The sequence below is a fragment of the Choloepus didactylus genome, chromosome 5 (genome assembly GCF_015220235.1).
Source record: "Choloepus didactylus isolate mChoDid1 chromosome 5, mChoDid1.pri, whole genome shotgun sequence".
NCBI lineage: Eukaryota > Metazoa > Chordata > Mammalia > Pilosa > Megalonychidae > Choloepus > Choloepus didactylus.
In genome coordinates, this window is record NC_051311.1 from 65,429,863 (window position 1) to 65,453,660 (window position 23,798).

Genomic DNA, 23,798 nt, shown 5'->3' on the forward strand with positions numbered 1-23,798 from the left:
ATATGAGTGACAGTCAGAGGGGAGGCTGGAGGTCTGTCAACAGGCTTGGGAAAGCAGCGAGAGGTTCAGAAACAGGCCAGTGTGTAACGAGAGCAAGGATTATGAATAGAAGCTACACCTCAGTTTCAAGTGGCAAGTTGAGGACCTTCAAGAATCTGACTTTAATTTACAATGCTCTGGTCACATGAAGACATTTAATAATTGTTAGGAATCGTCAACTCAAAATCTTAACTATAGTTCTTTATTCTATTTGTTGCTTTATTATTTATTTTGTAGTTCTTTTCTTCTTCTTTTTCTAACTATAGTTTTTATCAATTAGAAGTTGCAAGGAAAAGTGGCCATGCAAACAAAACAGAATAATAATTTGCCTGATGAGGTGAGGATGTACATTTGGTATACCAGAAAGAAGTGAAATCTTGCTTTAAGACCCTCTATTATTATGGTTTAATAGTGTGCTATTAAATTTGTTTTAATAAATTTTTTTATTTATTCAATAAATAAATGGCAATTTACCATGTGTGCCAGGCAGTATTCTAGGTGTTTTACATGGGTTAACTCATAACAACACTTTGAGGAAAATCGTACTACTTACTCCCCATTAAGATGAACAGGAAACTGAGGTGCAGAGAAGTTAATTAACTTGATGAAGTTCACACAACTAGTAAAGGTCACACAGCTAGGTTTTGAATGCAGGCAGTCTGGCTCCAGAGTCTGCCTTCCTAATCACGATTGTCCCCTGCTTGTCCAACGTGTCTCATTAAGGTCCTTGCCCTGCAAGAACCACATCTAATTTGGAGAAGACACATGGCTTGGATTCCTTTCTTATTGTTTCTATTGATGGAGACTTCATATTCATCTTCACCTTTTAATATTGTCAAATAAAATATGTGAAATACATAATAAATTGTAAAGACCAGTACAAATATTATTTCATACTCTTAACAGATAAAGTCGTCCCTTAAAACCACCTCCTTAAAACTAAAAGTTTCCTTTTTAAAAATCTGTTATGAATATTGAATTCTGCTCTGTCCAAAATGGTAGCCACTAATCAAATGTGGCTGTTTAAATTAAAATTAAATGAAATTAAAATTTTAGTTCTTTAGTAACACTAGCCACATTTCAAATGCTTAATAGCCCCATATTACTTGTGGCTACCATTTTTGGTAGCACAGATGTAGCACATGTCCGTTATTGTAGAAAAGTCTTTTGGACAGCACTACATAGACTACAAAGTAAGTAATCACTTCCAAATGAGCCATCAGAGATATTACAGCACTTTGGGCTTGGGCCATCTTATTTTTTAATCTTTTATTTCATGCTTACAGAATAAATATCATATAATGTCTTTTCCCCTCAGTTCTTTTGTTTACTTGCTAATGCCTTTACTTAAAACAAATACAGTTGTTCTTGATCCTTTTTACACCTTTCTCTTGCTTTGACTCATTCTTCCATTCCGACTGTGAGAAAGCAGCTGCCAGAGCCTATTAAATGTGTCAACACCTGTGCCTCTGGGCAGTCTCCTTCCAGACTCGCAGTCTTCATGCAGCCTTCCCTGACCTGAGGGAGGACCTTCAGAGACAGCCAGATTGGATCGGAGGCTCTGCATCACATGTGAATTCAATTTTTCCTTAAAGGCGGTCACACTTTTTTTTTTATTTTAGTTTCTTTTTTGTGTGTGTTTGTCTATTATTAGACAGTTGACCTCACATTTCATGCATATGTCAATGACAGTATCCAGGATTCTATTTAGTAAATCATCCAAGATGGTCAATTTCATGTATCATTCAGGCCATGGAATACTTTAACATTGTGCCTTTCACATTTCAACAGACCATTTGCCCAGCCAAATGTAACAGGAATTTAATAGCAGCTCTCTAGTTTTTAAAGGTCACAAAAATGAGACGGACTGCTTTTTGAGGTACTATCACTAGAAGATACAGTGGACCATTCATTCATTTATTTATTACTACTACTAGGAGATAACACTTTGCAGGGCACTGGGGACACAGAGTTAAAGGCACTTCTCTAATGTAAGGAGTTAATAAGCTAGTTGGGAAGATTGGCAGCTAAACAGGCAACCACAATACAGTGGAATAAATGCTCTGATAGAGCTTTCTTTTCTCTGTTTGATGGAGTTATTTTGTGTCCAACCAACACTGGGAGAAAGTGGGGTTGGGAAAGTCTTCCAAAGCAGTGGACCCAGAGATGAGTCTTTCAGGACAATAGCTGCCTAGGTGAGGAAGGTTTGTAAGAACATGTCCTGTGCGGATGTTGAAAGGTTGTGGGATTAGTGGTAAGAGATGAAACTAAAGACTAAGGCAGATTATGAAGGGCCTCATATTCCATGCTATGGAGTTCAGATTTTGTCCTGAAAAACAAAATACCATTGTCGTATTTAAACAGAATAACAGTCAGTGGCAGAACACATATACCACCAACCATTGAACTGGAGGCAGAATCACTGAAGAAGAGATTATTGCAGTAAACTAGGTGATGGATCAGGGGTCTCGAACTAAGGCTGTGGCAGGGGAAAAGAGAAGAGTGGGGATTTAAGAGGGTTTGAAACAACAAGACTTAATAACACATTGAATAAGGGCATTTGAGAAAAGTGAGGAGTCTAGGATAATTGCCAGGTTTCCATCAAACCTATTGCTGCCAAAATTTCTCCATGGATTAAATACTGGGTTAAATTATATCTATAGCCCTGTATAGGTCTATGCGTCATAAATGAAAATTTTACTAACTTTCAGGACTCCTGATAGCTTCCACTAATTATCCTGAAATCTAATAAAGCTAACACTTAACATCTATATGGTATGATGGAATATCCTTTTTCAGATATCACATTAGCAAAACATGAAACATACTTTATTTGGTGTTGGCAAGGCCACTCTACAATCATGTGTTGCTGGTAAAAGTATAAATTGGTATAAATCTTTTGGAAAACAATTTGGCACTAGGTACCAAAAGCTGTAAATATTTTCACTCACTTTGATGAAATTATATCAAAGATATTATTCAAAAGGAGAAAATAAAGCTATATCAAGGCAGTGTGAACAGTGATATTTACAGATCTGTGAAATATTGGTCATGACCTGAATGCTCAAGAACATGAAAAGACCAAGAAAAATTGGTATAGTGAATTCTGTGGAAGATTGGGTAGCTAAGAAAATGATTATCACAACTATATGAAAAAATAATGTGCTATGATTTAAACCACATCTTGCTCAAAATCCAGTGCTCCTTCTGCTGCTTCTCTTGTAACCTCATGGAAGAATATCAATGATAGACTGCTCAGTGGAAAACAGAACTCAGAAAGTGTACATACATTAATAATGACTGATAATCATGGATTTATGTATATATAAGCCTGAAATAAATAATGAGATATTTTTTTAATCCTAGGATGGTAAGTTTACAGAAAATATTTGTTTCCAGGTTTTTCTTTAAAAGTTCTTCTTTCTGTTTTTGTACTCTTAATGCCACAATGATATTTTAACAGTTATAAAAGTAAAAAATAACAAAACTCAGCTTTATTTTGGTTTCAGAATTGTATTGTTTAGATCTTTGGTTTTTCCACAAGATTGCTTGTTATTATACTTCCCAATTTAGAAGAGTTAGCTATTTAATAATAGAACACATGTGCAGCAATTCTAGTACTGCATCCTGCTTTCTAAAAATTCATTCAGCACAACTTTAACAGAAGCCCACCTACACTTTCTGAGCTATTTAATTTTTCACAGTTTTATGCCCATGTTGTGCTAAAGCACCCATGCAAAAATAAACCGAATGCTAACCCTTCTGCAATAAAATAGAAGAAATATATTTTATGAGCTCTAAAAATTACTGATCAGTTTTTATTCTGGAGAGTTGTTCATGCTTAATAATATTAAATGGAAAACAAGGGAGAAAAACTTCCTATATTTGAGGACTTACTCTCTTATGTTGAATACCACCTGAAGTTATTATTAGCCACCTATCTTTCCTCGCCGCCTTCTCTCTCTTCCTTCCCTTATTTTCTCCTTTTCTCACATACATTGTGATCTTGCCTACCTGAGTCCCACAGACATTCGCTGGAGACTTATTTCCCTGGAGTACTGTGAAGTAGCATTTATTTGGCTATGGATTTGGCCTTTATAAAAGAGGCTTTCTCCCTCTTTTTCCTCATTAAACTTCTAGCAAATTGTTATCTCTGAGAGTCTCTCATGTTCATTAATTTCCTTTGCACAATGCTATGTTCAGTTAGAGCCTGATAAGAGCCCAATTCTTATTGACACCATCAACGTCAAGGTTTGTGAATTTCTTTTTCTTAAAAAGAAAACAGCACATCCAAAATCTATAAATCATATAGATGCCATTTCAATAGAACAAAAGAAAAGAAAAAGAAAGGTTCACAGGAGCTCTTTCTCCCTGTTGCTGATGTTTGAGTCTCCTTTCTTCTGTCTGTGGCCAAGGACCAAGGGGCCCTTCAGCCACCACGCAGTCTAGAGGTAGAGGCCCATTTAGTGTTGGAAAATAAATTTCTGCCAATCCTTTCTGAAGAACCGTGAGGTTCACACTTATGCCTGGAGCCTCTATGTACACCACATATTAAAAATATATGTAGATGTATTTGAGTCACTGGTTAATGAAATCTGTGATTTGTTTCTCACAGAGAATTCATCACATTTCAATTCTGTACCAGATACCCAAAATTTTGCCAAGAAATTCCTTCATGAATTCTCATCTGTCCCTGAGAGCATCCTTGCCAGGGTTTCACATCCTATCCTCTATGGTCTGGATAGCAGCCACTGGTATATTTTCCACCCTTACCTCCTTAAAAAAAGTGATTTAAAGGCCTAAAGGCTTAAAAAAGTGATTTATTGCACTTTACTTGATGTCCTATTCCCATGATAGAACTTACATAAGTCACAGTAGTCACGGGAGGCAGCATATGTGGTATATTCATAGAAATACCAAGTGTTGGAATTGAAAGGAATCTCAAGATCATTTTGTGCAGCGCTTTTCTTTATACAAAAGAGGAAATTGATAGTCAGAGAGGTTACGTGCCTTGCCAAGGGCCACGCAGAGGGAACATAGAGCACGCTTCAAATAGCAATGAGAAAATTTTATGATGTCATGAGTGAACTTGCTATAATGGAACTAGGGCTTCTGCTATGCCATTTATGTCTCAAGATTTTTTTCACAAGCCAAACTGCTTTGTGTTTATAGGTATTCACACACTATGTAAGGAAAAGGTATAATGCATTAGTAAGGAGAATGAGTTTTATCTGGGAGGCAAGCCATGAATGGAAATGGTAGAAATTATATCACAGAAATTTATGAGTTAACAAACTGTTATCCTTTTGTCATTGCAGTTCTGATTGTTTTCCACTTTTGTGTTTTTGGGTTTGGATGTTGGAGATTGTTGAAAGCTTAATGTTCTTTTCTAAGAATCCCCCCCACCTCTATAGATTAATATAATTTAATGCAAAATGTTACAACACACTTGCTATATTTCCGATAGCACTGAGGATGTAGAAGTTTCCTGGTTTCAGTGAAGGATTACTTGATAGTAAATCCCTAAACAATGCAATTTTGACTAAGCTTGCACATTTTCAGAATTTCCAATAATAGGAATCTTTTTAAAAAAATTCTCACAGCGCTCACGTATTTTAACATTAAAATAAATAAAGCCCTGTAGATAACGGTTTGATTAGTTGTGATTTAAATTATTGAATCCAACTAAATTCCTCAGATCTTAGGGAACTGATGATGCTTTGCTATTTCCCCTTCAAGTGGCCGTTTTAGTTTTTTTTTTTTTTTCCTGTGTTCCTTCTACCCCAACATGAGTTGTCTGCTTCTTACTATGGAAAAGTAAAATTAAACCCCTTTTCTTTCATAAATGCTGGTGTTTTCCACCTTTTATTTAAGTTATTTATGACAATCACATTTTCATGGGAAATACTGAACTCACCTGTTGACTGGTAGTACCCATTAGAAATAGATTTTTCTGGTTTCTGATTGGCTAAATTTATCATAAACTCACTTTTGAAATGGCTTCTTGCTTGGTGATCCTGGTATGTATCAAGGTACCATATAGCTTCTTTTTATGCTTCTTTAACTAGATATTCCCAAGATCACTGATTTATGGTTACTAGATTCCATTCCTTGTCCCCATATCCTTAGACTACTCTGATTATTGCATTTATCATACAAAATTGTAATATTTGTTTATATATTTGTGTTTTTCACTGTGAGCTCCTGAAGGCCTGGAACTTGTCTTCTTATACATTTTTGTAACTCCAGATTCAAACAAAATGTTTAGCATGTAGTAAGAGCTCAGTTAATGTTCCATAAGTGATGGGGGCATGCTGGGCTTATAGGGAGAAGAAGCCTGCAAGACACTCATTAGGAAGGATGTTAATGAATGAGATTTCTGTCCAACCTGAGCCATAAAAGCATTTTCTGAATTATTCAGCCCTGATGGGATAAAATTTTGAAGTTCACATTTTGATTATTCTACCTTACCTGTTGATGCACTGTTTAATTATGGGCATCACAGAAATTTAATGACTGTGGAGACCTTTACTGATAGCAAAGTTCATAAAGTCTGGATTTGACCCCTTACTAGCTGCATGATCATAGGGACAGTTTTCTCAATATAAAAAGAAGTGTATAGTGTCTATCTTACTTACCTAATAGCACTGGGATATTATGAGACAAAATTTAAAGCAATGTAGACTAGTATTTCCTATTAAAATGTCATTATTATTATTTTCATTTTGTTCCAAAGTGGATCTTTTATTAAGGTAAAGGTAATGGAATTAACTCATTTTGTTGGGGGATGGGTGGAAGGCTTGCATCTGAGCTACTAGTTGTTTTCTATTTTAAATAAAATCTAGTTTGAAATTTATTTTAACGAGTCCTTTAAAGAATTAATTTTTCAGATGGCTTTTTATCAGAACCATGTCTACTCTCTCTGTCCTCTCTTTAGTACTATTTGAATCCAAGAAGTTAAATATATAATTAATTTTTAAACTTTTTTATATCCCAAACACATAGATCAAATCCTTCAGGGAAAAATGACCTTGCAGCATCTAGAGAAACACTGCAAGGTGCTTGCATTTGCATGAAAGACTTTGAGTTTTTAAACATTATTTGTGCCTATTTTTGTTATCTGAAGTCCATTTTTTAGGTCGGTCACTGCTTTACATTGGTTGTGACGTAACTCTAGCTCTGAAGTATGATTTAGTGAAAATAATAATGATCTTTCAGTATCAACTTCTTATTCCTCAAATCTACAATGTCAGTCCCCTTAAGTATCTGCTGAAAATGCTGTTCTGAATAAAGATCACTGATTGAAAGCCAATACATAGCAGATTCAGGTAATGCTGATAAGTAGGATAGGATGTTAATTGGATGCTGGATTAAACAATGCTCATGGTTTGCAAGTTCTGATAGCTGCTGATGTTCTTACTGCTGAGAGTTTCCTAATTGCAGAAGGTGTTTGGAAATGACTTTATGTTGTGTAAATATGTAACATAGATGCAAAGATGTTTGGACTTTTTCTGAGTGATGGCTATTTTAAGACATGGATATGCTTACTCTCTCTTTATTAGATCATTCCACTCTATCATGAAATAGGAGCTTTACATTCATTCAGTTATTCATCACACTTCCAATGAATGCTCAAAAATTTCAGGCTTTTCAAGACCCTGAAGATACATTGGAACGTATGTTGTTCACTGCTGTATCCCTAGTTTTTATAAAGCATCTGGCATGCAGCAGGTGCTCAAATATTTGTTGAATGATTGAAGCGTGGAGGCCGTGAATGTCCTCCCTCCCTTCACCAACTGTTCTATGATGAAATACTGATTCTGTAACTGAACCACTAATCCCATAATGGGCTTAATTCAAAGCCCAATATCCAGTTCTTTTCATTTCAGAATGGGTAAGGACTTTAAACAGTGCTCACTGTGATTCCAATACCGTCTTTTGTCATAATGGTTTTCCCAGGCAATGGGCTGGAAAATATGAAATTTCTCTTCCCTCAGAGAGTCTGTTCAGATTAGGCATTTGAGCATTTAGAGGGAGTTAATTTTCTCTTTTCTATCATGTTGTTAGTCCCAGTACCTGGAAACCTACCATGAAATAGCAAGAACAAACAAGCAACAACCCCCCCCCCCCCAAAAAAAAAAAAATCCAAATACTCTTCCCAAATAAATATAAATACTTCCAACAAATTGATAAAAATTATTTAAACTTTGTCAGTTTTTCCTTCTCCAGCTGCTCCTGACCCCACATTTGCCATTTTGACCCTCCAGAGAATCCATCTTTGTCCCAGTTCCAAGGATACTCTGGGACTGATGTTTTGTCCTCTAGTTTCCTAGCTCCCCCTCTCTTTCTTCTTGTTCTCGTTCTTCTTTTCTCTCTCCCTCATGTCTTTTCTCTTCTCACTCTCTCCCCTTCCCAAATTCATTCTTTTTAATTTCTTGCTTTATTTCTTTTCCAGAAATTTCCCCCCTCCTGGACCCATATCTCCTTAGAAGTTTCCAGTTTGTAGGAATGGGAAGAAGTAACACATCAGAAATTTATCTCTAGCCTGAGGTAGGCTCGAGTGTCCATTCTGACTCTGGGGCGGGGCTGCAGTAGACTCAGCCCAGACTAGACTCTCCAGTCAGAGTTGGTTACTCTGTGTACATTTAGGGAATGAAATTTGAGGTTTCTGGAAAGAATTTTATAGATGAATGTTGCTTGTTTCATTCATGAAAGTGAGTTATATCTTCTGTTTGGGGATTTGTCAATTTTGACTCTAAATGATTTAAAACTAAATTGTCTTTTCTGAGGATAAAAAATGATCTCTTGGGTCCTTATTTAATCCTTTCACAAAAACCCATTTGGGAGACCCCACAATTTTCTGCTGAGGATCAGAAGCACAGAGGAGTCACATCACACAGGTAGTAGGAGAAGGGGCAAGATTTGGAGCTAGGAAGTCTGGCCCCAGAGCCCGGATTTGTGAACACCATAGGGCACTGTTTCTCTGAGCAGGCCTTTGAATCCGTGGTAAGTTGTGGCTAATTTAAACCACCCAATAGGGGTACTGACCCTATGAGCCCACCCCAGTAAAATCTGCCTCCAGATCATTAGCCTCTCTTAGAGAACACAGGAGCAGGCAGGAGAAGGGCTCTCTGTGCCAGGCGTTTTCATGGTGAGTTATCCTGCATTACCATCCTTCAGGGGACAGAGGGGAGTAGCATTTGGCATGTGCCTTTTCTGCACCAAGAGTCTCATTCCCACACTGCATTGTTTTACAGAATCCCTTGAAGAGTCTGTATGGGGGTGGAGGTGGGGGTATAAAATATTTGAAAAGAAAGGTGGGGAGAGAATGAGCACAAATTTAAGTGCAATTTTACTCTTCTTATCCGTGTAGGTAAAGATTAACACTTTTTCCTTACAGTGATGTGTCATCAAAATCTTCTTGACGATGTTGCTCTAAACTGACAAACTTACATACTTTCATCATATCGAGTATTTTCGTGTGAAGTCCCAGTTGTACACCACATGAGGAGGTGAAAATATTGTTACAAGAGGTGTGATCACACTTATTTGAACCCTAGAATAAATTTCACTCAACTACCACTAAAGGGCCAATAACATTAGGCTAAATTGTTATTTTACTTTTATTCTAGAAAAATGGAAAGAAATGATGTCAAGGGCATTAGGGTAGAGAATTCAAGTGTTTCTGTTTCTTTTTTTATTGCTTATTTGGTTTTGTTCTAGCTATTATATGAAGGTGTACATCTAAGAAGTAATCAAAATGTAATGGTTCTCTGACTATTATCATATCTCTGCTAGGTCAAAAATGTTCAATTATAGGCAATTTATTATGGTCAACCTAAAACTGAAACCAGTTGTTTTAAATGAATTTAAATCAATTAACCAATAACCTAAACAATCTCTTTAATAATTGGTGAAATGTCAATTTTGTTTGTTTTTGCACTAAAGCCGAAGTCTATCGTGTATATCTAACAAGTTAAACATCCAGAGACTTTATCTAATTTAGAACATAATTTTAGGGAAATTGTGAACCAACTTGAGACACTGGTAATAATCATGTGTTTTTAAAATCACATTTAATATTCCATACACACCTTTGTAAGTGATTTCATTCTAATAAATTAATCCTCCTCTCTCTCCATCACAGTTGGAACTTGGTACTGTGGCATTATTTCTTGTTTTCTTTTTCTTTTTCTGCATTATTAATAGAGATTTTTTTTTTTCTTAAAAAAAGCAACTAAAAGCATGGTTCTTTGTCCTTTCAGATTGTTTTAATAACACTTCTTTATGGAAATACAGAGAGTTTTTATGGTCCTTTTTCTCTTATCTGTGCTGGATACAATTCCAGTTGTGTAGATGGCCTTTTGTTAAGCAACAAGACCTCTTTGAAGAGGAGTTTTAACATGAAACAATAAAATTCATTTAATCATTTAATTTATGTCGTCATTCAGAGATACATCTTCATTTCTCTATAAATTTCAATTCATATTTGTGGTAAGCCCCCTCCCAGATCTCCCTTCAGCGAAGGGCCTGTTGACCCCATTGCTTGGACTGCTGTGGGCAGACAGCCCTCAGCTCTGAGACACTGGAGGGACTGCCCTGGCTGCAGGGAGTCTTCTCACCCCAGGTCACCATCTTTGTAGCCCATAGCCAACGACTGATGGGACGTGCAAAGGTCTGGCCTTCTCCAGCTAATGTGGAACAACTTTGGGGGCCATTCCAGCTCCACAGCTCCCCCTGGCATCAGTGAGGAGCTCATTGGGCCATTACCAGCTGGACTTCTCTCCCTGTCCTGCCTCCTTCCCTGTCCCACCATAGGATGGATGCCAAGGGCAACTATTGCGCACTTCAAACTCTTTCCAAGGATCTGCTTACTGGGGATCCCAGCCTGCAATGGTATTATCTCAACACTTGAGATTCCTTTCTCTTAATACTCCTTTAGCAAACATTTAAATTAAATGGAATATGTGGCCATCTCTATAACTTTTGCTCCTTGATAGCTGGCACCTCAATAGTTTAATTGTTTTTACCACTTAATTACATTTTTAAAGAATTAAATTCTAATTTTCAACCCAGATATTCAACCTAGATCTTCTAAATACTCATGGGCTCCCTTTTAAAGGAGACTTGGATCCTTGGAGTAGGAATTAGGGTTTGGGGGATGAGAACATAAATAACTTTTTTCGCATTTTCTCCCAGTATAACTACCCTAGTTACATTGCACTTTTTCCTTTCCTCAAAGATACTAAAAATAGGGGAAAAGGGAAATCTAGTCAACTTATTTATTTGCACAGGCAAGTGGGTGCATCTTCTCAGAATTTAGGATATTAACAATATTGTACAAAGAATGGTGAAGGGTTCAAGGATATGAGCTGTTGAAAATGCCATATATTTCAGATCTAAATATCAACTATCTGCCCTTCCGGGTTTGGTTATGATGCTTATCTGGCCATGATTGTTATTAACAACAATACTGGCATGCCCCATTTGTATAGAACTTTACCATTTTACCCTTTTTAATTTGATTCTCCTAACATCCCTGGGAGATAACGGGGAGATAGTTATTATGAATTTTGCTATAGAGAAGAGGAAACTGAGGTGAATTGACTTGTTCAGGATCACACAGGACTCAGCTCAGGTCTTTGATGCCAGCTGTTTTCCTTCCCCACTCCATACTGCTGTACTAGCAAGTGAATACCTACGGACCTTTCATCTCTAGGACCTGAGACATTGGTCCACTCACCCAGGAGTCTCAGCTTTCTAAAGAGAGAATATTTCTGAAGTGGAATTATTTAAAATTTTTCTCTTGTGTCAGTGAGACCAAGTTGTAGTGCCACTCTACAAATGAATAAACTAAGGCTTAGGTGATATTTTAATCCAGAGCATTGTAATAAAACTATTTTGGGGGAAGAACCCATTTCAGTGAAAACATCCTCTAAATTCTCATGGCCCATTGTTTTTTTGTTTCTTTTATGACACTTTTTAAAACATCAATTTACATGGGAGATTTTGCTTCTCCTCTTGACTGAGAGTTCTTTGAAGATAGGGCTATTTCATTTCTATTTCTCTATCCTAAAAATGTCTATAGCAAGCCTTGCATTTATTCATTAAAGAAATATTTATTGATGTTTCTATGTAGCAAGCACTGTGATAGGTGCTGGGGGTATGGTGGTAAATGTGAAAATAAGGGTTAGTACTCAAGGAGCTTCCAGTCTAGGGTAGACAAAATGGTAATAAAACAAAAATATTATTGTGGTTGCTGCACTGCAAAGGTGAAGTGTAGGACTCGGGAACTCAGGAAATCCTTTTTGAGGACATGCATTTTCAGGAGCAATTGAAAAGTTTTCACTGCAGATAGGCTATACGCTAAAGTTTAAGTCAGTCCTATAATGTACATGCTTTCTAAGAATCCTAATTAAGTTCTTAATACTGAACAAAAAATACAATATTTTTGTAGCTACTCTTCAGATTTATAAGGGGGCAACCTGTTGGGTTTTAAAATGCATCTTTAAATTTGCTTTATCTCATTCATCATTCATTTGTAGCCACTACATCATAGGCAGCAGGTAAAGGCAATTATAAATAAGCAAGGCTATGGAAGAAGTCTAGATATGGAGTCAGACAGATCTGGCTTTGAACCTGCTAGCCTCCTGCCAGTTGTTAATACTCTTGTTACTCATTTTCCTCATCTGAAAACTGGTGGTAATACCAACCCTAGAGTGCTGACATTAGGGTTAGTGATGGAGCTCTGGCGTGAATGAGACTGGGAAGGAGCACTCACATATGTTGTGCAGTGTACAAAAAGTGCTCCATTCACAGGAGCTACCCACCAAATAATCTTTTCATTGTCATTAAATAATCAAAAAGAGAAAAATCACACAGGCTGAAAGGAAACTAGACAGGAAATTCTAGAAAACAGCCAATTATTCATTCCATCATGAAAACATGCCAGGGTCTACATTGGCTAATGCCTTCGGGCCATTTGCAGCTTTTGTATAGCTTTTTCTAAATGCTAAGCTTTAAAAATTGTTACATAAAAAACTGGGCAGGTGCACATGCAGAATGGGAAAGTTAGTGTGTCTCGAACTGTACACTTGTAATCTTTTGGAGTGATCTATAGGAAAATAGATGCAATAAACAAACTGTTTGATGAAAGGCTGTGAAGAATTACTCATGCTTTCTTTGTAACTCCCCTGTCACCCTTCCCCTCAGAAATCTAAATCATTTCAAACAATAGATACTGAATATTTTATGGAAAACATATCTATTTTCAGTCCTGGCAGTTGGACTGAATTTCACAATGTTTTTTAAATAAGCTCTAACAGGCAGGTACATGACCTTTCTTTTTATGAAGGCATAGGACTATTTTGGCAGATAAATTGTTTGTCATTTATCACTGCATTTCTATATGCTTTATGCTGTTATCTGTCATTTTTACCTAATTTTACTTTTACGTGACTTGTCTAATGTGCACATCTTGTCATTTAATTATATTATGAGACTGTTGAGACCAGGAAATGTTTGGATGTCTACAATTCCTGAAAGATAGTAGACCATGAGTGTTTATGAATGGATTAACTGTCTGGCTTTTTGAGTGATGTGAAGACAGAAAGTGTGAATGAGTTTTGGGGCTAAGAAAAGAATCCTAATCTTCTAACTCCAATAACTTGAAAAGTAATACTGTCCACAATTTAATAAAATATCCAAAAGCCATAAATGCATTTTGAACAAGTTCTCCAGAAGTATTTGATGAGCTGAAATAAATTAATTGCACAGTGCCTCCTTCTAGGAAAATTTACCAGACTGATAAGTGTAAGGTAAGGTAGAGGAGCAACAATTATGAATTCATTTCTAAATGTCTAAATTCATTTAGACAATATAAAAATCCAACCTAGCTAACTCAGCTTTTTACAAATAAAAATGTTCAATAGATGCTTAGTGAATAAATAAATCAGAGAATTCAGTCTAAACCATATGTGTGGAGTACCTGTTTGCCTCATCTGAAATAATCATCATAAAATTTCCCTGGACTTCATTTCTTCTGGCTATGGTGTCAGGAGTAGTCTCTGACTGCTTCTCACACTATGACATGTCTTGAGTGGGAAGCTTAAGTAATTATGGAAATTAAATTAAAAGAGCATTCATATTTCAAAACAGCTATTGCTCCTTAGAGAGTGTCACAGTTTTGGTGTTGCATTCCTGTAGTTGCCTAATGCTCTGATTCACCAATTCATTTATTTGTTCTTGGTTGTTTGTTTTTTTAAAGAAATAATGCACAGTCTTCAACTTGCCAATAGACTTTGTCCCAGAAGTTTGCTCCTCAAAATATGTGATCACTTCTCCCCAGTCTCATTCACTAGCTCCCTCTCCAAAGCAGGTGGTTTTTCAGAGCACCATCATTCACCATTCTCTTTTGTTGATTTGAATGTTTACTGTAAATGATTTCTTCACTCCCAACACTGCAACTATCTAATGTATCAGCACCTGACAAATTAATTTACATTTCCCTTCTCTCTCCTGAGCTCCAGATCTACTTCGTCAGTTTGATGTACCAAAGGTAAAGGTACTTCAGAACATGTCCTCAATCAAAATCATTCTTTGCTCCTTCACAAACCTGCTTATCCTCCTGTATTTCCTACTTGTTTAATGTTATTATCACATAGTTGGTCAGAAAGGCCAAAATTTTGGAGTCATCCTTAGTTGCTTCTTGCTGCCTCACTACTTAGATCAAATTAGTACAAGGCCCCATTGATTCTAACTCAGAAATTCTAACTTAGCTCCATCTGCCCCTCCCCGACTTTGCCTTAGTTATCATTTCCCATGCCTATTTCGATCACCTCCTAATTGGGCTCATTCCCTCCCATTCTTTCCTCTCCAGATTGTCTTCTATATCAGCAGTTCTCAGCCACTTTTTTCCTTACTAGGCAATGGTTTTATAAGAAACATTCCATTGTACTCAAATATTGAATAAATAAAAACATTTAGTGAAGAAGCTGAGCACTTTAATTATTCATAACCTTCCATAGGTCCTACACAGCCACATGTGACCTGGCCCTGCTTATGTCTCATCTTCATCTCATATTTCTCTCCTCCTTAGTCATTAACTCCACTGACTCTTTCCTGGCCTTTCCCATGCTAGTCCCTACCATTCTTTCATCCTTTTGACCTCAACTAAATGATACTACTCTAGAGAGGCTTTGTCGGAACACTCCTCAGTCTAAATTAAATCTTTCTTCTTCTGCACAGCACTGGCCACTATTTGTGATTATATACTTAATTTGGTTTTGCTTCATGCCCAATTTACCCACACTATTCCTAAATTCTTGGAGAGCAGAGACCATGTCTATTTTATTCACTTTTGCATCGCTGCACAATGTCTGGCATATAATAGGCACTCAATAAATATTTGTTGAAGGAATGAATCAATCCTCATAGCTCTTAATGGTATATGAGAAGGTTAGCTAACTTCGGGCAGCAGGCTGGCTCATTCTGTGGATTGTGGGCAGTTCCCACCATGAAGCGCACATTGAAAGGTTAGCAAGGGATAATTATTACAAGGATAATTTTTCAGCTGCTCCAACTTATAGGAAAAACAAACCTTCATTAATCGAGCACTTATTAGTCATTACTGCCACACCCTGTAAGTCTGATCACAACAGCTTGGAGACCAATTGTCTGACTACCAGAGTTGTCTTCTTTGTATGTATTAGTTTTTCTCCTAAAGCACAAAGCTCATCATGTCATTCTCCTGTTTATGAACTTTCAGTGGATTCTCACTGTTTCAGGATAAAGTCTGAATTCTTTGGCATATTTAACAGTCTTTCTCAGGCTGAGCCTGGCCATTTTTTCCAACCTCATCCCCACTGAGTCTCTACCACAGGCCATGGTCAAGCAAAGTTGTTTTATAACTTGGCTTCTACCAGGAATACCCCACCTTTGTCTCTGTGTGAATGAATGCTTGCCCTTTAAAGCCCCCTCCCCCAGGCACTTTACTCCCTTCTCCGTGCTCCCTATGCATGCTATACCTTAATTCTACAATTTAACACATATTCTATCCCCTTAATTCCATAATTTATCACATAGTCCGTGATAAATTATTGGAATGCCTGTCTCTCAGATTACATGGTGACTCCTAGATTAGACTGTGCATTCCCAATGTCTAATCCAATGCATGGCATGAGATGGCACCAACTAATGTTTGGGTGACTGAATGCAGTGTCAATTGCTTGGAAGTAAAAATGCCTTTGCCCACTGAAGTGAAGCTGTAAATGGTGATTTAATTCTCAGCTTACTCAAAGAAGTCAGTTTAACTCATAATGCAACTGAAACTTATTGCTCATATTGCTTTCTCTTCCAGTATCAGGATACTTGTTATCTCTCCACTCCATTATAATCAGGAATCCTCTTTCCTCTCCTACTTCAGCCCAGTGGCAGAGACTTTTTCCAAATGTTTCTCTTCAGCCTCTTATTGCCTTAGAAGGAGAGGCCAGAAGAAGTATTATCTCTTTTTTCACAAGTGATAGTGAGATGGGATTTCTGCCATTTTGGTTTTCCTGGTTGGGACATATGTGAGCTGAGCGTTTGTTTCTTTGGGGATTGGCTGTATCTCAGACAGTCTTGAAGGCCACTTTTCTAATAACATATCATCATGGTTGATGCATGTGAATATTGCTGCAATACTTTTGGTTATAAAATGATATTAACTTTAAAAGAGGCCCTACTGATAAATAAAAGTAGCAAAGAAATAGATGGTCTCACCTATAAGATATCCAGACACTTGTGTTTTAGCTTATGTTAAATAAATCAAAAAAACCGTTCATCCTTCTGTTCTTTGACTGTCATCTTGTAGCACCTTGGTTTCCTTATAGGCATCCACAAAAATAATGTTTAAGTTTGAAAAAAAAGGAAAACAATGTATGATAATTACTTGTTTATCATGTAAAAGACATTTATTTGAGGCATATGTTATAATGCAAACAAACATGATTACTTTTAATAGGTGACAGATGTTTTGAGAAAAAATATCCTGTACTGAATCATGTGTTTTTGTAAAGTAGCTTTATAAATTAGCTTTGCTAATTAAATGAATGCCCTATCTGAATCACCTTTTTTTTTTTAAATAGGTGGTGTTTGCATTGCTCAATCCCAGAAAATTCCACGTGAGCCAAGACCAGGGGAATTTGAAAAAATCATCAAACGCCTCCTAGAAACACCTAATGCTCGGGCTGTGATTATGTTTGCCAATGAGGATGACATCAGGTGCTATTACTTTTCCTCCTTATGTAAGATCAGATTTGTGGCCCATGTCATTTTTTTATAATATATTTCATATTCAATGTAAAACCTTGTGAGACTTCACAAGAATTGCAAAACTTTATTGTAATTACAGACTGCCTTCTGCTGCACAGAGACACAACAGCTTTATAGTTCCTAAGTATGCCGAGTAAAACCTGGGGACTGAAAGAGATGAGACAAATAAGGCTAATAGACAGAATGATTTGAATAAGGTTGAGAATAAGGCTAATTAACATGTGCTGGAGTTAAAATCTCCAATACATTTCCTTTAGGAGATAAGACTCAGGCAGTTGAATAATTGACTAATTGGTTAACACTGACCTATTGAGTATATATAATTTCGTATACTTGTCTTATAGCAATCATAATTGTAGTGTTTCTTGATAAATGTGGTATGCTTTATTTCTTTTAATTCCTATAGGAGAATATTGGAAGCAGCAAAAAAATTAAACCAAAGTGGCCATTTTCTCTGGATTGGCTCAGATAGTTGGGGATCCAAAATAGCACCTGTCTATCAGCAGGAGGAGATTGCAGAAGGAGCTGTGACAATTTTGCCCAAAAGAGCGTCAATTGATGGTAAGGATGTACCACGTGGACCTGTTTCAGTCCAGATGAGTCAAAGCTCAAAGGCAAAACCAGAATATCAGAATATGATCAGATGCACCCACAATTAAGACAGTAACTATTGAACATAGCATTTTTTTTAAGGAAAGAAAACCCATTATATTTTTTTGTAAGAAAGAGAATCATGACTTAGCCTTGAATATTTCCATGATATTAGCAGCTGCACTCTAAATTTGCAGATTCCAATGAGCATCACATATGCATTGTTGGAAAGAGAGTGTTTGATTTATACAAAAATGAATACAAGATACTAGGCCGACCCTATGGATAAATAAGATGCAAAAGAAAAGATGTGGAGTGTCCCTGAAAGGCAGTCTGCCTCCCAAATATCTCCCAACGATCTTGACAATGACTGAAATTCCTACCTTTACCATTATTCCTTTGGGTAAGGCATAATTTCTAGGTGGTCTCCCATCAATGAGGTGGTTACCTGAGCAGGGTGACACTTTAGCCCATTAACCATGACTTCTCAAGATTACATTGGCACTGATTAGTTCATTGAATTTGCTAAGAATGTGACATATAGGACAGATAAATTTCAAGGCATGTAAGAAGCCTGTGAAAGTCTTGCTTGGAGGGAGAGAGAAGAATTAGAAGAGTCTGAGTTGAGCTCTAAACATTTAGGATCCATCATGGCTGCTGCCCTTGGGAGATGTAGAGGGGAGGAAGAGGTGGTGAGGATGACACAGTCATTCCTAGAGCCAGGTGCCTGGGTGGGGGGATGGAGATACTGCACATTGATTCTCCTGGGCTTTTTTCATGAAAGAAGCAGGATGAGTGGCCTTATTTCTGGGCTATTGGCTCTTCTCCATTTGTTACCTGTTTTTTTTTTTTTTTTTTTCCCCTCATGCATTGATCACAGCATAACATAATATCCTTTCAAAAGCTTTGACATTATTTGGTTTTGAAAAAATATTAAAATCATACCTTTCCTCTTTAAAATAGGCTTTGATCGATACTTTAGAAGTCGCACCCTTGCCAATAATCGAAGAAATGTATGGTTTGCTGAATTTTGGGAAGAGAATTTTGGATGCAAGTTAGGATCACATGGAAAAAGGAACAGTCATATGAAGAAATGCACAGGTAGCCACTTAAGTATTTTTCTCAATGTATTTGTCTTATCCTTACCTGAGAAATGAAGTTTTTGTATGTGGATAAAGATGAGTGTATCTTCTACTTCCTTTGTGTCTCTTGTTATAATTTCTCATCAGGGCTGAGAATACACTGGTCATTTAACAAACTTTGATTTGCTCATTGGTTCTTACCATCAACGAACAAGTATTTACTGAGCATTGTGTAAACAGCTCTGGGGTATTTCAATTCTATTTGACAAACATTTATTGAGTATGTTCTTTGGACAAAGTATTTTTTTAGGTTTGGTGGGATGCAGATGAATAATCAAGACATAGTATTGCCCTCTAGGAGCTCAAAATGTATTAAGGATGACGGATCATCATAAATTGCTGTAAGACAGTGTTTTTCCACTATTTTAATCTATGTTCCCTACAATACCATTATCTTCCATATTCTGCATTGCTCTATAGCTATGATTTTTGATGCTTTAATTTCTATATGTTATGCTTAAAAAATACTAGTGATATTGGATATGGGTTTTTTTTTTAAATAAGGTTAAAAATGTCTTCATTTGCAGATAACATTATTGTGTACTTAGAAGCTCCCATGGAATTTAACAAATTACTTAGAACTAAGTAGTAAATTTAGCTAGGTAAAAGGATACAAGGTCAATGTAAAAATCAAGTTTTAAATATATATTAGAAACTATCACTTGGGAAATGAAAGTTAAAGAATACTGTTTACAGCAGCATCAAAAAGACCACAAAGCATTGGGATGATTTCAAAATGATTAGTTAAGCCCTCTACACAGAAAACTACAAAATTTGTCTGTGCATTTTATAGCCATAAACTCCCCCTCCTCCATATTTAGATATGTCCCCTTTTTCCCCCCATCTCATTTACTTTGGAAATAGCTATTCAAATAAAGCTGTAATACGATAAATGCTCGATTTGACGTATAAACAGAGAGAAGACACAATGATAAAAAATAGGTGTCACGCTACAGAGAAATCTGACTTTGTGCTTATTGCGTGCCAGGCCTCGTTCCAGGTTTCAGATGAGTGAGAGAGACAAGCTCCTTGCTCATGAGTCTGACAGTTGAGTATGAGGAGACAGATACTAAATAAGAGAATGTAAATGAACAGATACTTCCAGATGTGAGAAGTGCTCAGGAGACATGGGAGAGAGTAAATGTGAAAGAGAGCAATGGGGGTGGTCCTGGGAGGGATGGTGGCAATTAGATTGTGTGGTCAGAGGACGCCTCACCAAGGAGGTGAACCGAGACCTGAATGACGAGATGTTGTTAGCTATGCGAAGACAGGAGGGCAGAGCTTTCCACGACCTAGAACAAGAATAGGCCTCTTTGGTTCAAGGTAGGTGTTTGGAGAATAGTGAGTGAGAAGGAGAGTGCTGGGGGAGAGGAGGTTAAAGAAATGGGTGGGGCCAGGTCATGCAAGGTCTTTGAAGGTCTTTCTTGGTGTTCCAGAGTTGAGGAGTTTGGGCTTTATCCTCCCTGTAGGACAGAATTATTTGAGGGAATCTAGGGAATTGCTCAGATAACAGTTTCAAGAAATCCCTCTGGCAGAAGTGTAAGGAGGATTGTAGTTCAGGGAGAGAAAGGAAGCAGGTCTGTCAGGATCTGTACAGCAGTCCTGGTGATGGGCCATCATGGCCTAAACCAGTGTGTGCCGGGGAATGCTGAGGATAGAAGCTCTCATAGGTACTGACTACAGTAATGGTGAGTGACTCATGCTAGGGGTGGGGTGAGTCAGTGACAGAGAGTCTGAAGGCTCAATCGAGACCAGAGAGCTCTAGGAAAATGGTAATGCCATTGGATAACAGAGAAAGAAAAGCAATGGTAGATTTTGGGGGGTGAACATAAATTTGGTTCTGAGACGACCCCATGGAACTGTCCGTCATGTGGCAGCAGAAGGAACTGGGACCCCCTCAGAGAGTTCCACATTAAACATGCAGATTAGGGAGTCACAGATGGAGACATGGAAGTTACAGACAAGGGCAAAGATGCAATTACCAAAAGAGACGGAGAAGAGATGAGGAATGAGGTCTGAAGACTCCCGGGGAGGAACTGAGAGAGGAACCTGAGGACGGTGGATTTGGGGAAGAGGATAAATTGGGAGGCATCACTGCCTCCTCTCCAGCAGAGGAGGCCAGGGCTGCACACAGAGTTTCAGCTCTGCAGAGAGGGCTGAGGGATAAAATGTATGATGGAGGGAAGCAAATTGCGAGGAGTTGAGAGAAAACCAGGATAGAGGAAGTAGAGGAAAGAATGCTCTTCCGAGAAGTTTGGCAAAGAAAGAAAGTGGATAAGATAGCAGAGCTTGAGAAAGAAACAGAGTGGGAAAAGGTGTCTTTAGGATAGGACACATTTAAGTATGTTTTCAGATAAAAGGGAAGGAATAAGTAGAGAAACAGAGTTTAAATGTGGAGTAGGATCTTGATGGAAACTTCAGGGCATGATAAGAGGATGATGATACTTTTAAATTATGTAATTTAGTTTGGGAAAAAAGATACACACACGAAAAACAAACATAAACAGAGAAAAAATCCCACCAGTAAATGTTAAACTTGGATGTAGATATGAAGGAAGTTCAGAAAATTTATGACTGTAAGTTCAAGTTGTAAAATTCAAAGCTTCATGGAGGAGGTAAGGGAACATGTCAAGGATTTGGGAAAGAACCTTCCCAGAGAAAAGAGATGGACCAGCAAGGTCAAAGTATAGAACAGGATGTGGTGTGGAGTTGTGTGCAGAAAATGAGGAGGTCCTGCTGTTTGGAGAGGAGACATGTCAAAATAAAATGGGAAATAAAGAAGGGCTAGTTTTCAGAAGGATTTGAAATAATTTGCATGCACAGTGCCTTAAGTAGTTTTTGTTCAGATATAATTTTACACTGAGCTTCTTTCCGAGTTCTGAATGTTATTATTTGGTACTTCTCTTGTTGTTTATTTAGACTGTATTTATGAAGATCTACCAGTTAATAAAATGGATGACCTCAGTTTTTTAAACAATAAGACTGGCAGGAAATTAATTAACTAGTCACAAATTTTAACAGACTTTCAGAATAACCAGTTTCTCTAAACTCCTTTTTTTTCCCAAGTAAGTTGATGTACATAGATGCCCCTTTAACATCTATAGATGACATATGTTGGACCCTTATTTCAGACATAAATACTGAACTCGTTTGTGATAGAATCCAAATTTGGTGGCATGTCTGCTTCAGATTCCTTTGATTTGATTTTATTTGGGTGTTGCTAAAATTGTTAACAATCTGTCCAATTAGAACTATTTCTAGTGCAACAAAAATGGTATTTACTCCAAGTGCTAGGGCAAATGCATCCTTAGGGAACTGGGTCAGTAAACAGATTTTCATGCAAATTCCATTGTGGGTGATATTGAAATAACTTGTCTCTGGGTAGAATATGTCACCAAAAGAAATAATGAAATGTTCTAACTTAATTTTTTAAAGCAGTAACCCATGAAACTTTCCAGATGGGGAGAGAAGATGTGCCCCAGGTTACCATCACACCCAGTATTCATCTCTGCTTTTAGGGAGGAGAGAAAATGATCTGCCATGTTAGTGGCCAAATATGCTTAAGAGTAAAAATTTACAGTATATCCATGAGTGGACGTTTTCAGGATTTGGAAATTATCTATATTTCCAATTAGTCCAAATACTGATCCAATTTAGAAATGACTGTGTACAAATGTGCATTTTCCAAATTTGAGCTTATAAAGTTGACCTTCAATAATGAGTGAAAAAGTCAGGGAACTCTGTGACAGTGGGATTTGTGTAAGTGCCTTTTGCCACACATTCAAAGCATGGTTTTTGGATTATGTTTTCAGTAAAATTTTACATAAGGTAAAGCTAATCTGTAACTGTAATTATTTGCTTCTGTTGGAGGCAATATTGGCAACGTATTTACATGCATAATAGAATGGTCCCCAGCAGGTTAGGGTTTCTGTCTTACCCATTTTCAGAAGCCATAACATCTTCAAGCAGTGAAGAGCATCCTCTTCCTGAAATTAACTCGGTACAAACAGTTTTCTGAGATGATTTTTTCCCCTAGAGTCTCAGGAAAGCTTTCAAAAAGATGTGATATTACTGCTAACTTTGATACGCTGGCCAAATTCCAAGCGAAGTAATTCCTACCATCCACTTAGCTATTTATGTAGTTATTATTGCTTCTGAGAGCTGCTGAGTTCTGAAAGCTACTACTGCTTAATCCTACTTAAAATTCCCTTTGTCTTTCTCAAGAAGAAAAAAGGATCCTTTTATACTTGTTATCAGTGTTGATGGGTGTTATTTTACAGACATTTATCTGACCTCTCCCTCCCTCCCTTTTTCCCTCGCTCCCTCTTTCTACTCCCATCCTTACTGCCTTTCCACTCCCCACAACCCAGACACCCTTGAGAGCTGCGAGTCTTCATCCTCTCCCCCTGCTTTTACAGATTTTTCACACACCTATTTCCCCACTCAGTCCTCTGCCTCAACCCCTGCTGCACCCTTCTCCCTCACCATCTTGTTTTTTTCTTTTCCCTCTTTTCTCTGATCAGCCTCTTGCCTAAAATTGTTTTGTCCAGCAAGACTTGCACTGGCTGTGGAGAATTTTCTTCAACGATCTCACCTGACTTTTTTAAGGCAGCTTCAGCTCACACTCTCTTTCCCTTCATCTCTCTGTCATAAATTGTAATTAGCTCTGCCTTTATCAAAACAACATCCCCTGATCACTCCAATAAATCCAATTGT

The 23,798-nt window shown here is 37.4% G+C and overlaps 1 protein-coding gene across 2 annotated transcripts in view; it reads left to right on the forward strand.

Moving 5' to 3' along the window:
- GRM8 (glutamate metabotropic receptor 8) overlaps positions 1-23,798 on the forward strand; it is an 896,233-nt gene that overhangs the window by 359,275 nt on the left and 513,160 nt on the right. For both annotated transcript variants that reach the window (XM_037836249.1, XM_037836248.1), the window contains exons 3-5: positions 17,163-17,298; positions 17,756-17,910; positions 18,904-19,041. In XM_037836249.1, the coding sequence (XP_037692177.1) occupies positions 17,163-17,298; positions 17,756-17,910; positions 18,904-19,041 (429 nt within the window). The remainder of the gene's footprint in view (positions 1-17,162; positions 17,299-17,755; positions 17,911-18,903; positions 19,042-23,798) is intronic.